The 14,708-nt window shown below is 65.4% G+C and overlaps 5 protein-coding genes across 5 annotated transcripts; 4 read left to right on the top strand and 1 right to left on the bottom strand.

Moving 5' to 3' along the window:
• Positions 1–69: 69 nt before the first annotated feature.
• On the top strand, positions 70–1,099 carry V1510DRAFT_416018 (t-SNARE). Its single transcript, XM_066933689.1, has 2 exons — positions 70–477; positions 509–1,099. Exons 1-2 carry the CDS (start codon positions 214–216, stop codon positions 1,067–1,069), a joined length of 825 nt encoding a protein of 274 aa, XP_066789437.1. The 5' UTR covers positions 70–213; the 3' UTR covers positions 1,070–1,099.
• Positions 1,100–2,260: 1,161 nt separating this feature from the next.
• Positions 2,261–3,955, bottom strand: V1510DRAFT_119228 (Nar1p). Its single transcript, XM_066930256.1, has 2 exons — positions 3,704–3,955; positions 2,261–3,665 (listed from the first exon to the last, which is right to left on the bottom strand). Exons 1-2 carry the CDS (start codon positions 3,794–3,796, stop codon positions 2,289–2,291), a joined length of 1,470 nt encoding a protein of 489 aa, XP_066789436.1. The 5' UTR covers positions 3,797–3,955; the 3' UTR covers positions 2,261–2,288.
• A 609-nt stretch (positions 3,956–4,564) lies between these two features.
• V1510DRAFT_416010 (uncharacterized protein) lies at positions 4,565–6,377 on the top strand. Its single transcript, XM_066933688.1, has 2 exons — positions 4,565–4,733; positions 4,771–6,377. Exons 1-2 carry the CDS (start codon positions 4,716–4,718, stop codon positions 6,277–6,279), a joined length of 1,527 nt encoding a protein of 508 aa, XP_066789435.1. The 5' UTR covers positions 4,565–4,715; the 3' UTR covers positions 6,280–6,377.
• Positions 6,378–8,996: 2,619 nt separating this feature from the next.
• V1510DRAFT_416004 (major facilitator superfamily domain-containing protein) lies at positions 8,997–10,994 on the top strand. The gene has a single exon (XM_066933687.1). The coding sequence runs from the start codon at positions 9,107–9,109 to the stop codon at positions 10,733–10,735; it is 1,629 nt and encodes a 542-aa protein (XP_066789434.1). The 5' UTR covers positions 8,997–9,106; the 3' UTR covers positions 10,736–10,994.
• A 679-nt stretch (positions 10,995–11,673) lies between these two features.
• Positions 11,674–12,996, top strand: V1510DRAFT_416001 (uncharacterized protein). Its single transcript, XM_066933686.1, has 2 exons — positions 11,674–12,033; positions 12,065–12,996. Exon 2 carries the CDS (start codon positions 12,065–12,067, stop codon positions 12,812–12,814), a length of 750 nt encoding a protein of 249 aa, XP_066789433.1. The 5' UTR covers positions 11,674–12,033; the 3' UTR covers positions 12,815–12,996.
• The last annotated feature ends 1,712 nt before the right edge of the window (positions 12,997–14,708 follow it).

Here is a 14,708-nt window from a genome sequence, read left to right as displayed (position 1 = left end):
TCGGGCAGGCTGTGGCAGGGCGCGGCGGTTAGCGCGCAAGTGGCGTGGTGCAGCACGTTTATGGCTGCAAGCAGCACGCCGCGCGGCTGCAGCCGTCTACATCGGCCCTCTCTGTGGACCTGAGCTCGCCATCCCGTTCCCCGGTACAAATACTCGGCCGTCCGCGACCACACGAGCTCGGAAGCGCACACCCCACTCGAACACAGAGGATCAATGTCGTTCCTGACGTCCCGCCCCCAGGGCGGCGGGTACTCGGACTCGCCCGAGTTCGACACATCGGTCAACGAGCTGTCGAACGAGCTGTTCACGCTCACGTCCAACATCTCGACGCTGCACCGGCTGCTGGCCGTCGTCGGCACTAAGAAAGACACACATGAGGTCCGCGAGCGGGTCTCGCGGTTGACGGACGACACGCGCGACCTGTGCAAGGTTCTCGGCGACCGTGTCAAGCACCTGCAGACGTGGGCGGACGTCACGGTAAGTGCGCAAGCGGCAGCACTGACGGCAGCCTTCGCAAAAGTTCACGCAGCAGAAGCTGTCGCGTGAGTTCACGTCGCTGCTGGCCGATTTCCAGTCCGTCCAGCGGCTGTCGGCCGAGAAGCAGCGCCAGGTCGTGGTCGCGGCTAAGACGCATGCCCCTGGCACGACCGACCTGCTCTCGCCGCCATCCGACAGCGGCTTCGGCCAGCAGCAGATGCTGCTGCAGGAGCAGCTGCAGGCTCCCCAGCAGCTGCAAGAGCAGCAGTACGACGTTGTCAGCCAGCAGGAGATCGACTTCCAGAACTCGCTGATCGCCGAGCGCGAGATCGAGATTCAGGGCATCGAGCAGGGCATCTCCGAGCTCAACGAGATCTTCCGCGACTTGGGCACTATGGTTACCGAGCAGGGCGTGCTCATCGACAACATCGAGTCCAACATCACCAACGTGGCCGTCAACACGCAGAACGCGTCCACCGAGCTCACCAAGGCCTCGCGGTACCAGAAGAGCACTCGGAACAAGTGCTGCTGCCTGTTTATCATTCTGGCCATCATCTTGACTGTGGTCCTGCTAGCTGTATTTTTGGGATAGGCGTAGAGTAATGGACTGTATAGACCTTTAGAGCGGAGGTGGTCGCGGATGGCCGAGAGAGCACGGGTCCGCTGGAGCGTGTTGGACGACCAATGCCAGCGGTCCGCAGGAGGCCGTAGCCGCTGCACGACAGCGGACGATCGGCTTCCGGTGACCTGCCAGCGCCCAGTGGACTTCAGTGGACTCCAGTGGCGGCTCAGCCGCGGCCGCGGAATCCGGTGTCGCACCAGCGCCGCAGGCCACGCCGCACTCCATGCGGCTGACGTGCTCCACCGAACACCGCCAAGCCACCTGCAGTACCCCAGACTGTCGGCACCAGCTCGCGACAGTACAGCCCATCACCGGCACGGCCGCCGTAGCCGCTGCGTCGCCGCCGCTTTTGCGGCGCGGTATCCCCGTAGCCGAGACCCAACCTAGTGCTCGGACAGCTCCGTCGTCGTCTTTTTCGCACCACCCCAAGGCCCGCTCCAATCCAGGCTCAGGTCGGCGCGCACCACGATGGCCAGTGAGGACCCGTGGGGCGACGACTGGTCGTCTTCCGAGACTGGCGTAAGTGATTTGGCCGCGGCGCTGACCGCAGACGGACGAACGCGTCAAGATCGCGCGCAACACGGCCGAGATCAACGAGCTCTTCAACGGCGAGCGCCCGCCGCCGGCACCGTGAGTAGAGTCGCGAGCGCTGCTGATGGCAGCACGTACGAGGTGGCCGCGCCCGCCGGTCGGACAGTCTACAAGCCGCAGCTACGGATCCTCAAGCGGAACGAACCCGTGGAAGCGCCGGCGGCGGCACCCGTGGAAGCCGACGACTCGGGCGAGACCGAGACCGAACGGCGTGAGCGGCTGCGGCGTGAGAAGGAGCTCAAGTACCGCCAGGTCCGCGAGTCGATCTTTGGAAAGGACGACCGGGCGGAGCACAGCCGCGGTGATCGGCCGCGGGCACCGCGGTCCGGGTCGGGTACCCCCGAGGGCGGGTCGCGCGGGTCGAGTCCGGCGGTCGGCCGCGGTCCGGGTCGCGGCGGCCGCGGACCGAGTCCGCGCGGACCCAGTCCGCGCGCGTCCGAACAGCCGCCTGCCTTTAAGGCCCAGGGCTGGCGCTACGCCGGCCGGTCCGGCGGCCGGTCCGACCGGCCCGACGGCCGGCCCGACCCGCCGAGCGGTCAGTGAATAGTTGCAGTCGATTGTCTATCCCAAACTCCGTCCAAAACTGTACAATGCTATGCTACCAGGCGGAGCCGATGGTGACGGCCGCGGCCGCGCCCGTCAGCTCCTTTTTCTCCACCGCGCGGTACGTCGTGCGCGTGAGCGACGCCGGCTCGCCCCACAGCGCTGCGACGAGCGCGTGCGCGCCGGCGGCCGTGACGTGGCTGCGCGCCATCTGGAAATACACTTCCTCGACGCGGTTCCGCCACTCCTTCTGGGCGGTCGCGTCGGCGGCCTCGATCTGGCCACCGCCGTTGATGCAGCCACCGGGACAGGCCATGACCTCAACGTAGTCGTAGTCGACTGTGTCGGCCTTGGCGCGTCTCGAGACAACCTTGGCGCGGCCGGCCTTGGCCGGCTTGAGCTTACGCACCAGGTTCTGGATGTTGCGGAAGCCGTAGACCTGGGCGGCGCGCGCCACGACGGCGCCGCCGGCCACGACGTTGTACTCGACCATGTCGCCGTTGCGGCCAGCAACAATCTCGAGAGTGGCGTCTGCGTGCTGCTGCTGCAGAGCGCCCAGGACATGGTGCAGGTACCCGCCGGACGACGAGCCCTCGTTCGAGTCCCAGTCGTCCGCGGGCCAGCCCGCCGGCGCCAGGTCGGCGCGAGCGGCCGTAAACGAGGCCAGCTCGGGCAGCGTCGCAAAGTCGACGCCCTCCTGGTTGAGCAGTTGGACGATCTCTTTGGTTGTGATGACGCAATCGACGTCGCGCACGCCGTCGACCGTGAACTCCTCGCGTGACGCCTCTAGCTTCTTATCAAAGCACGGCATGATGCTGACGTGGTAGACGCGCTCGCGGCCAACGCCGCGCTGCTCGGCCACCAGCTTTTTGAGCAGCGAGCCCGTGATCTGCTGCGGCGACTTGACCGCGGACAGATACGGGATGATGTGCGGGTGCGTCTTCTCGACGTAGCAGATCCAGCCGGGGCAGGCGCTTGCCAGCACCGGCTTCTTGGCCGCCGCGGCCTGCCGCTCAACCACCTCGGTCGCGCACTCGGCCAGCGAGATTTGCCGACCGGTTTCCATGCCGACGACGTACTCGAACCCGAGCACGTCCCGGAAAAGCGTGCCTAGTTTGGCGTCGACGGCCGCCAGCGGCAGACCGTACGCGGCCGCGAGTGATGCCCGGCACTGGTGCGCCATCGAGACCGCAAAGACCTTGCGGGTGTCGTCGGTGGCGTCCTTGGCCTTGTTGGCGGCGATGGCGTTCAGCAGCTCGACGTGAGACTGCATCGACACGAGCACCGACTCGGCGGACGTGATGCAGCCGCTACACGCCAGGCAGTCAGACAGGTTGATCTGCGCAGCCGTCAGCTGCTTGCCCTGCGTGCCGTCGAGCGAGACCTCCATGGGCTGGCCGTTGGCGCCGATCTGAATTTCGACCTCGCCTGCCTGCGGTTGTTAGTCTTGCTGAGCGTGCGCACACGTACCGACGCATCCTTCTGAACGGCCACCGGGTTGATGCACGCCAGCCCCGGGGTGATGAAGTCGTTGAGGTCCTGTTCCGACAGAATCGCGCTCATTTTGGCTGTGTTTTGAGCCGATCCGTCGCCTCTCCGTCTGTACCGTACAAGCGCACGGAGTCAGTGTAGTGTCCTGGAGCAGCGTGGGGTGTGTGTCCGACGTGTGTGTTCGTGGCGAGTGCCTGAAAGCGTTGAGGACCGGGTGCAATATAAGTGCCGCTATCGGCTGAAAAATGTCTGTCGAGCTTAGTAATGGCTATAGGCGGTTCGCGGTTGGCTGCTCACGTGAGCGGTTGAGTCAGACCACTCGCCGAGTGACACCTGGGTGAATTTACCGGAGCATCACCCAAAAACTCACGTGCACGCCATGACAGGCGCGCTAGCCCCGACTCGGCTTATCGTCTCTATCGTCGGCGCTTCTCGATGACTCTCTGCAGCAAAACGTGTGCCCGCGAGGCGCCGGTGCGGAGGGCCGGGCTCGGCCAATCGGGGCCGGCAGTGCGCCCAGCACCGGTGGGCTGTGCGACGCGTAGCGCAGCCCGCGCCGACCACCAGCAGCGCACCCCGCCGGCACCGATAGCCCGATAGCGATACGGCTAACGGCACGGCTAACGGCATGCCCGCTCGCCGGGAGGAGTCGGCTCGTGGGCGACTGCCAGCCGACCCCGCGCGCCGGGGTGCCAGGTGGATGGCAGCGCCACGGCGTTTTTAGGCCTGTCGCTAGGCGGCTGTGGCCAGGTCGCAGGCAACGACAGCCGGCTAGCAGCGCCGCGGCCGCGGCCCCGGCCGCGGCCGCCCGGCGCCCAGCGTGGGCGGGCTTGCCGGCGTGAGTCGCCCAGGGTAGATTAGATTATGAGCGTAGCCTGGATTGGCTCCACTTTGTTGGGCGATAAAGCTAGATAGGTGGGATGGTTTAAATAGACCCGGTGGGCCAATTCCTGGCCGCTACCACCTCTCGCCCCGAGCAGCAAACTACACGATGGACACTGAATTCGACGTAAGTGGCTGCGGCGGCGGCAATTGCTGACAAACAGACTCTCATCATCAACGGCAAGATTGCCACGGCCTCCGAGTGCTTCCCCGGCGACATCGCCATCAAGGACGGCAAGATCTACGCGATTGCGCCGTCGCTCAAGGGATGGAAGGCCAAGGAGATCATCGACGCCGAGGGCGGCTACATCACGCCCGGCGGTGTTGACGGCCACGTCCACATCGACCAGGAGAACACGCCCGGTGGCCAGGACTACCCCTACCGCGGCTCGGACGGCTTCGAGAGCGGCTCGCGCTCGGCCGTTGCCGGCGGCACGACGACCATGATCGGCTTCGCCATGCAGCACAAGCACCGCCCCGACCACACGCTGGCCGACGTCATCGGCCACTACCACGACCTGGCCACGAACAACTCGTACTGCGACTACGCGTTCCACCTGATCATCACCGACCCCACGCCCGAGCGCCTGCTCGAGTTCGAGACGCTCATTTCCGAGTTCGGTGTCTCGAGTGTCAAGATCTACATGACGTACGAGCGCCTGGCCCTGACCGACTACGAGATCCTGCACACGATCAGCAAGGCTCGCAAGTCGGGCATCACGCCCATGATCCACGCCGAGAACATCGACATCATCCGGTTCTTCTCGGAGGAGCTCGAGAAGCTCGACCTGCTCGACCCGTACTCGCACGCTCGCTCGCGGCCGTCGCTGGCTGAGCACGAGGCGACCAACCGCGCGATCTCACTCGCCGAGGTCATGGCCGTGCCCATCCTGCTCGTCCACGTCTCGTCGCCGGGCTCTGTCACGCGTATCCGCAAGGGCCAGGGCAAGGGCCTGCCCATCTACGCGGAGACGTGCCCGCAGTACCTGCTGCTGACGGACGACACGCTCAAGCTGCCCAACTACGAGGGCGCCAAGTGCGTGTGCTCGCCGCCGCTGCGTCCGACCAAGGAGGACCTCGACGGCCTTTGGAACGGTCTCCGCAACGGCACCTTCACCATCGTCTCGTCCGACCACTGCCCGTTCCGCATGGACGAGGAGCTCGGCAAGCCCGTTGCTATCAAGGACTCGGGCAAGCCCGGCGGCGACTGGCGTCTGATCCCCAACGGTATCCCGGGTATCGAGACCCGCCTGCCGCTGCTCTTCACCTTTGGTGTCCTCACCGGCCGTCTCTCGATCGAGCGCTTCGTCCAGCTGACGTCGACCAACACCGCCAAGCTCTACGGCATGTACCCCCAGAAGGGCTCCATCATTCCCGGCTCGGACGCCGACCTGGTGATCTGGTACCCCGAGGGCAAGTACGCGCCCAAGAAGCTCACCAACTCGATGCTGCACCACAACTGCGACTACACCGCGTTCGAGGGTCTCGAGATGCTCAACTGGCCGCGCTACACCTTCCTGCGTGGCTCGGTGGTCTGGGACGCCGACAAGGACGCCGTCACCGGCGCCAAGGGCTTCGGCCAGTACGTCCGCCGTGAGACCTCGTGGTTCACCAAGAACCAGAACCTGTTTGAGGAGTCGACTCAGTACAAGAACGAGTGGCGCCCTTACTAGTCGTCTGCGCCGGCGCACCGTGTGTACATTCGCTGTAATCTAAGTGTAGAACTATATCGGGGCGAGTTGCCTGCGTAGAGCTCGCCTAGAGTTTTGGGACCTGAGCGAAGCCACGTGAGACACATGCGGGTAACCCTTTCAGCGCTGGTGCTGTTCCGGCGTGGGAGGTATGCGCGTGGCTTGACAGGTGCTGCGCCACAAAGTGTGGCATGTGGGCGCTGCGATAGAACTGCGCAACCGCGTTCTGGTCGGTGTGCAAGACGCCTGTCCGCCGATCGTTTTTGGGCTAGCCCGTCTGTGCGCGATCAGTGAGTGCCGCTACTACCAGCGTGGCAGCAGATACGCTGCCCGCTACGGCCGCATTGAGACACCGCTTGCAGTCGGTGTGCTATACCCAGTATGGCACGCACGCAGACCGTTGCATCGCATCCACAGGGGCTACGAATAGCCGCCGTGCAGATGGCCCAAGCCAATGGGCCGGTTATGCAGCCAGACGGCTGTGCGGGCCGACACGCAGGTTACAGCTGCAACGCAGCAGCCGCGATCGCGGATCTGTGATCTGACCATCTCCGTGTATGGATTCCGTCGGGACCCGGTCCGCTGCCTGCGGACCGGGGTCCGTGAGCGGACCTGTGGACGCCAGTCCATCACACGGCTTTAGGTCCGCGCACGCTTCGGCATTCAAGTCACCGGTTCATAGATCCCCGCCGGGGACAGGCGGTAGACTTTACGTCACAACCCCCCCTCCGCCCCCATCGTCGCCAGTCCATGACCGGGTGCGTCGGCTACCGCGTTCAGGCCAGGTGAGTCTCTGGACAGTGGTAGTCTTAACAGCCGCTAGCCCCTCACCGGTAGGTCCGAGCCGCACTCTGATCGTTTCCCGGTCCGGTCCAGCCGCGACCGTCCGGTGGGCCCTCGGTCCGACCATATCCCTCCCTGTCTAGACGCAGTTTACTAAGTCCGCGCCTACGTCCGCTTCGTCGTTTACTCGCAGCCGACACTCGGCCGCAGCCGAGACGCCAGGAACCGCGCAAGCACGCGTGCGCCACATTGTGGCGCACGTGCAGCGTCTATACTCTCCCAGCGGACATAGCCGGTCATTAAGCTCAACAAGCACATGGGTGAAGCGCGTACAACGGTTGACGCCATTCGCGCCTTCAAGGGACCATCGAGTGTGTGGCATGGACTTGGCCGACAGCCGAAAGCCACTGCCGCGTCTATGGCTAGCACGCACCATAGCGCAACCGCTGGCAGGTGCGTCGGAGAAGGACAGGTGCGTCGGACAAGCCACGCGGCGGTCGGCCGCCGCCCGCGGCCCGCGGCGCGCGGCAAGCCACGTCTCGGCGCCGCCGAACGCGAACTCGGGTCGGCCGTGCACGGCTCCAAAGTGTTCCGGGGCTGCTCGCCGCCGGCCACTGGCCGCCGGCGCGCCGGCAGCGGCCCATATTCGTCCGCGGTCCAACTACGGTCCGGCTGCGGTCGCCAGCATCCGCGCCAGCATCCCGCCGCAGCTCGCTTCTGCAACGTACCGACCCCGCCGGCCGCCGCCGGCCGATCCCGAGCACTAGAGTATAGCCCAAGCGGCGGCAGGTAAAAAAAAACTGGCTTGGCCGCGAGTGTGCAGGTTAATGTCTATCGAGCTAGCAAGCACGGACAAAGCCGACGCGCTCAAGATGTGGCTTAGCAGTCGGAGTAGGCCACCGGAAGGTCTGTGCTCAGAACAGCGAGCTAGTGTGGCTAGTGCATGGCCAACCGCGCAAGTTGGACCGCTGGGCGCAGCGCGCGCAGGACGACGACGGCGCCCGCCGCACGCTCCAGGTGGTGGCGCCGCCGGCCGCGCTCATGACCGAGCCTAGCCAATGGCAGCATGCAGGCGCATCGGATAGCGCCGTCTGCACCCCGCGGCATGGCCCAGCCACAGACGCCACAGCGGCCCTGGGCCGCTGCCAGTACCTACAGCCGGCGTGCCGCAGCGGCCGCCGCCGCGCCGCCGCCCGGACGCAGGACTGCCGTACGCCACCGGCGGTCTGACAGAGCAGGACTAGCCGGGTCAGCCGCCTGTGATGTTTCAGGGAATGGCTGTCTCAGGACGCGCCTGCACGTCGCAACGATCGGACCTGAGACAGTCCTATCAGCGGACGGCTGCTATCTACAGGCCGCAGCACGCCCAGAAGCCAGGCTCTTGGTCACCGGTCAGGGGGGAGGAAGCAGCCGCACGGCATCGTCGATGCCTCGCGTATGACAGCCGCCCTCGCCCTCAGTACCGGCCGCCGCCGCGCGGCTATCCATCCACCACCGGCCGCCGCCGTCCGGCCGACGCCGCTTAGAAAATTTTTTCGGGTGTGGCCTATGCGGACGAACCCAGAACTTTAGTCAGATCTTGCGCCCTAAGCTTGCCTGTGCGACCTAGGCCATCCCCAGCGACTGCCACCCATCCGTAATCCGCTAATGTCCGCCAACTGGGTTCCATAGAGCGGGGGCACTAGGTGAAAAGCGGCGCTCGCCGCTCGGTCTGGCACCATAACGCACTGTGTACGGCCCTATATCTGTGTCATGCGTTAAGGCGAACTATATTGGGACTAGTGCAGCTCATTTAACTTCAGGAAATCCCCGACAGAGCAATAGGATAGTATAGACAGAAAAACCTTGCACGGGATGGGCGAAAAACTCAGCAGGCCAAGAATAGTAGATGGCCGATAGAACAAGCCGTATATAAGCCGTCGGTCGGCCGTCGCTGCAGAGCATCCCCAGCCAGCAGTGTCGCGTAGCATCCAACTCATCCCTCCCTAAGGAAGTCTCGACGGACCCCTCCAGCAACATAGAATCAATGGCCGACGAACAGGACACCAACGTGGCGATTGCCATGCTCGACGACGAGGAGGCCGTCCGCCTGCTGAACGAGAACGAGGTTGTTGACGAGGTCGAGGAGGTTGACGCGAAGTCGCTGCCCATCATCTTTTGCTCGCTCTACATCGGCGTCTTTCTCGCTGCCCTCGATGGCACGGTCGTCGCCACGCTGCTGGCGCACATCTCGTCGGAGTTCCACGAGTTCCGGTCGGTTTCGTGGATTGCCACTGCGTACCTCATTGCGGTCTCGGCCTGTCAGCCGCTGTACGGCAAGCTGTCGGATATCTACGGTCGCAAGAGTGGTCTCATCTTCTCGAACGTGTGCTTCGCTATCGGCTGCACTCTGTGCGGTCTCGCCAACAACGTCTGGGTGCTGGTCTTCGCGCGTATTATCGCCGGTATCGGCGGTGCTGGTCTGACGTCGCTGAGCGCTATTACTCTCAACGACATGGTTCCGCTGCGCCAGCGCTCGATGCTGCAGGGAATTGGTTCGATCATCTACAACGCCGGCGCCTCGCTTGGCGGTGTCTTTGGCGGTTACATTACCGACACTCTGGGCTGGCGCTGGGCGTTCCTGATCCAGGTGCCGTTTGTCATCGTGTCGTCGATCACCATCTTCTTCAACCTGAACCTCAAGGTGCCGCACGGTGCGACTGCTGACAAGCTGGCCCGCATCGACTTCCTGGGCTCGTTCACGCTGATTTCGTCGCTCGTGCTGTTCCTGGTTGCCCTGTCCATTGGCGGCAACTACGTTCCCTGGGGCTCGTTCACGGTCATCTTCTCGTTCTTCTTCGGCCTGGTCTCGCTCGGCGCGTTCACTTACATCGAGCTGTACGTCGCTCGCGAGCCCATCATCCCAATTAGACTCCTGAAGAACCGTACCGTGTTTGGCGCTTCGTTCGCCAACTGGCTGATCATGATGATCAACTTCTCGCAGCTGTTCTACCTGCCCATCTACTTCATTGCCGTCCGCGACATCAGCCCTACCCAGGCTGGCACTTCGATCATCCCCAACTTCCTCGGCTCAGCGGCTGGTGCGCTGGCCTCGGGCACGATCATGAAGTCCACGGGCCGCTACTACTGGTTCACGGTCACCAACGCTGTGATCATGGCCATTTCGTGCATGCTCATCAACCAGTTCTCGCTGACGACCGGCCCCTGGATCCAGATGGCTGTCATTACATTTGCGGGTTTCGGCTTTGGCGGCGTCCTCAACTGCTCGCTGATTGCCATGATCTCGGCCGTGCCCCCCGAGCTTCAGGCGGTTACGACCGCTATCCAGTACGGTTTCCGTGGCACTGGTTCGACTGTCGGTGTCGCCATCGCCTCGTCGATCTTCCAGAACGTGCTGAAGTCGACTCTGTCGGACAAGATTGTCGGGCCTGACGCCGAAGACATCATCGGCCGTGTCCTGGACTCGGTCGAGGAGATCCAGCACGTTCCCAAGGAGTTTGTGATGCCCATCAAGGAGTCGTACCTCGCCGCGTTCCACGGCGTGTTTTACTTCTGCATCTTCCTCGGTCTGCTGGTCGTCGCTGCCTGCGCCGTTATGCGTGAGCACGTTCTGTCCAAGACCCTGAACCGCACGATCGCTGCTGCGGCCGAGTAAGCGCGCTTTCTGTTGGCGGCGCCACAGGCACCGCCAGTTGCTTTGAACTCATGCATGGCGCACGCTGTCGGCGGACGCCCGGCGGCCGCGGACCGCTTGCTCGCGTGCACGCGAGCAGCTGCGCATTTAATTTTCGTATATTACATTTTCAACTTTTTGGAACTTCGGTTAGGATCGGGAAGGCATGGTGGATTTGTCCAGACGACTGAGGACGTTTTGTTCATTAGAGTCTTAATAGAATCTCTCAAAAGACAGGCCAGATGGGCTCCAGCCGCGCGAGGTGGTACCCGACCGCGCGCTGGGACAGATGCGTCGGCGCGGGTCTGCGTGCCCACCGCGCGGTAGTACCCGATCATCTGGACGGTTCTACACTAGTCCGCAGGTGGCCTAGTCATGCGAGGCTAGGTCCGCGGAGGAGCTGCGTCCAGACTGAGCGCGCCTGGCGAGAGGGCTAGGGCTAGATGTCACCGATAAGGCGATAAACACCGGACTGGTACGGCGGGTACGGCGGAGGCAAGGAACCAGTGCCATGGCAACGGTACCTATGGCCGCGCCCGGACGCGGGTACGGGCACCGTGTTCGACCTCGCCGTCGTGTAAAGGGCCTGGCCCGGGCGCCGACCGCCTCGGCGCAGCCGCGTAGCCGCCAGCGGCCGGCCAGACGCCGAGGCAGGCCTGCGTGGCCGCGGAGCCGCGGGAATGCAGCTGCTGCGACCGCGGGCTGCGGCCGCACGGCGCAGCTGCACGCTTCGGGCAGCCAGCCGGAGGCACCAGGCTGGACGGCGCACGGCACGGTCGCGCAGTAGAGAGGCCGCGGGCGGTGGCGCCACGCGGCGGCACCATGCCCGAGAGCGCGCCGGTACGCCGGCAGCTGACGATCGGGCCAGAGGACGACCGGGGCAGCCGGATTCGGCGCCCGCAGCCGGGGACTGCGTGCAGGTCGGGGCCCGGGCCGGCCGCCCGGCGACGGCCAGCGCGCGGTCCTAGTCCTGCTCGGGCCGGTGCTTATGTAGTGGCGGAGTCATGGCAAAGACTACACCAGATGGGCGCCGGTTTCCCACTCAAAGTCGGGAATAGACAACCGCCGCGGTGACAAATAGCCCCCCCGCAGGACCCAGAGCACCTCCAGCAGCAGCAGCAGCAGGGAGAAAGCGCGCACAGTACGCACAGCACGCACAGCACGTACAGCAGGCACAGTACGCGGGACCACGGCCACAGCCAGGAAGACGAGAGAGCGCTGCGAGAGTACGCAGCCTGGGCCTCGATAGTGAGCGCAGACGACCGGTGGCAAGAACGGAGGTACGGCGGCCCACGGCACAGCTGACGCCAGATGGACGAGAACAAGCGCGAGGCCCACCTGGCCCGTATCCGTGAGAACCAGCGTCGGTCGCGGGCGCGCAAGCGCGAATACGTGCTGGACCTGGAGACCAAGATCCGCGGCTGCCAGAGCGAAGGCCTGCAGGTGAACGTCCAGATCCAGCGGACGGCGCGGCGCGTCGTCGAGGAGAACAAGCGCCTGCGTGTGCTGCTATCGACGCTGGGCTGGGGCGACGGCCAGGTCCGCGACTGGCTCAAGAACTACGCGAGCGTGGTGGGCGAGGACCCGACCGAGGACAGCGACGACGACGAGGAGCTGGTAGCCTACGCCGTCGGCAAACACAAGTACCCGTGCAAGACGTGCGGTGCGAGCAGCGTCGAGGGCAGCGAAACGGGCTCGGTATCGTCGCCGCCGGACCGCGTGGAGCGTGTGGACGAGGACCGCGACCGCAAGCCGGCAACGGACCTGTTTGCGGCCCAGAACGGCATCATCCCGGCAGACTTCACGTCCTACTTCCGCTCGCTGGGCGTGGATTCGGTGGGCGCGGCAGGCACGGAGTACGCAGCATCGTCGACGGCGCGGCCGCAGGCCTCGGTGGCCGCCCCGTCCGTGGCGCCGGCGGCCGTGTCGGCACCGCCGCCGGTCTCGCTGGGTTATTCGATGGGCCACGGCCTACAGGGAATGGGCCTGAGTGCCTACGACGGCTTGCCTGACCTGTCCATGGGCCTGCAGTACGCCCAGCCCCTGCCAATGGACTCATAGAGGCCGGGTTGGACCGCACTTGATTGCATCGCGCGGGACGCTGCCGCGCTGCGCGCCCCGCTCGCTCAGGGATGCCGGCGGACCGGGCCAACACGGCCTGGGCCGCGGCCCCACGGCCCCGCGTGAATGCTACGTTTGTACTTTATGGATGGCGTTTTTGAATACATATCTTTGCTCAGTGAGCCTACAGGAGGTGCGGCCGACGGACGACGGACAACAGCGACGACGGCATGATGTGCGGGCGCAGCCTGGCGGCCGGGCGGCCGGATCACGGCGCGCTTGATAGAGCCGCACGGCATGCGGCGTGCAACGCACAAACAACAGTCACGCCGGCCTGTGACAGGGTTGCAGCCGCCTGCAGCCGTCTGCAGCAGGGGCTGATATATAGCCACCGGCGCGCATATAGCCGCAGGGGCACGGCGGACGATCCGGCGGCAGCCTAGGGGGCGCGGCTGCTCCGGCGACCGCCGCCGCATCCCGTGCGGCTGTATCAAGCGCGTGGCCGCCACAAATCGGCGCACATGCAGCCGGCCGGCCCTGCGCGATCGGCGCTGGGCGCGTCCCCGCAAAGGCGCCCACGGACGAGCCGCACATCGTGCGGCTCACAACCAGCCTCCGGTCGCCAGCCTGATCTCGGCCAGCGCCAGGCGGCGGGCTACCGCCGGCGGCGACCCGCCCCAGTTCGCTGTGCGCCGCGGCGACCGCCACGTGTGGTCGCCGCCAATCCGGCCTACGCACACTGGCACGCCGCGCTGTTCGGCCGACCTGCCAGCGTGGCCCGACCGGCCGCCAGGAACCGCGCACACGCCGCGCTCGGACCGGCCGCTACCTGCCAGCGGCCGCGGCCGGCTGCCGGTGAGGCGTGGTGCTGTCCGCAGCTTGGCTGCGGATATTTCCGCATTTGCACTTTGTGCTATCACCTGTCAGCTTGCCAGCGGCTACAACGTGACCAACGACGCTTGAGCTCTCCACCACACCCCCAGGCGCCTCTCCAGCCCGCCCCCCCAGCGTTTCCAGCCCGACAGCGCTGCCGCGGTGCAGACTTGGCTACCGGACCGACGTTATCTCTCGCTTCTGGCGCGACGTCATACTAATTCTCCGGCCAACCACATCAACACCAAAAAAGCAAATCTCGAACTTCACAACAAGGTCACTGAAACCGCATCTGGCGCGGTCGATCGGTTGACATAGCACACGAAAGTGAGCGACAAGGACGTGACCCGGGCATAGACCAGGTACAGCAGGGTGGCCGCAGACAGCGAGCGGCGCCGACGCAGAGAAAGAGCCCCCGGACCAGACAAGGCCGGGAGCAACAAAGCCGAGGGCAGGACGACGAGCACGCGGGCACAGACGTGCACGCGGCGCGACAGGGCCCAGCAGACGACGGGCGCAGACGGCGACCGGTGGATGCTGTCGACGACAGCGGGTGCGCGACAGGTGAGCGAGTCGGAGGAGGCCGAGGACGACGGCGGTCCGGGGCCGAACACGGCGGCGGGCAGTCTGCCTCGGCGCAGTGCGGCCGGCGGCTGCCGTGTAGCAGGCGTACGGGAACCGTGTGGCAGCTGCTGCCGGGCGCACACGCGGTGGTACAGGGCTGACGGCAGATCCTCGAGGCTCCAAGCCCGGCCCGGAATCACACCCTCGCCGGGCATTCTCCGGCCAGCGAGCAGCAGCGGCCAGGCAGGGCGACGGTAGCAAACTCCCCGGGCTCGGCACAGCGCGCGGGGCAGGCGGCAACAATTGCGCAGGTGCGCAGACGTCGGCAGACGCCGGTCCATGGCCAGGCAGCGCACTAGAGCCCCCGGAGCAGAATTCGATGTCGTATCCGGCGTCTTTCCACAGCTCGTTCGAGCACTTCCCCGCCGGCAGTGCGGGAGGGTCGGCGGCCAGCACG

This window comes from Dipodascopsis tothii (genome assembly GCF_038497935.1).
Source record: "Dipodascopsis tothii strain CBS 759.85 unplaced genomic scaffold V1510scaffold_12, whole genome shotgun sequence".
In the NCBI taxonomy this organism is placed as follows: Eukaryota; Fungi; Ascomycota; class Lipomycetes; order Lipomycetales; family Lipomycetaceae; genus Neoaidaea; species Neoaidaea tothii.
Note: the sequence above shows the minus strand (reverse complement) of the source record. Positions and strands in the feature narration are given on the sequence as shown.

Coding starts and splice junctions, on each gene's coding strand:
- V1510DRAFT_416018 (XM_066933689.1), top strand. CDS start 214: ATGTCGTTCCTGACGTCCCGCCCCCAGGGCGGCGGGTACTCGGACTCG. Junction 478..508: donor AGACGTGGGCGGACGTCACG/GTAAGTGCGCAA, acceptor CACTGACGGCAG/CCTTCGCAAAAGTTCACGCA.
- V1510DRAFT_119228 (XM_066930256.1), bottom strand. CDS start 3,796: ATGAGCGCGATTCTGTCGGAACAGGACCTCAACGACTTCATCACCCCG. Junction 3,666..3,703: donor CCGTTCAGAAGGATGCGTCG/GTACGTGTGCGC, acceptor TAACAACCGCAG/GCAGGCGAGGTCGAAATTCA.
- V1510DRAFT_416004 (XM_066933687.1), top strand. CDS start 9,107: ATGGCCGACGAACAGGACACCAACGTGGCGATTGCCATGCTCGACGAC.
- V1510DRAFT_416001 (XM_066933686.1), top strand. CDS start 12,065: ATGGACGAGAACAAGCGCGAGGCCCACCTGGCCCGTATCCGTGAGAAC.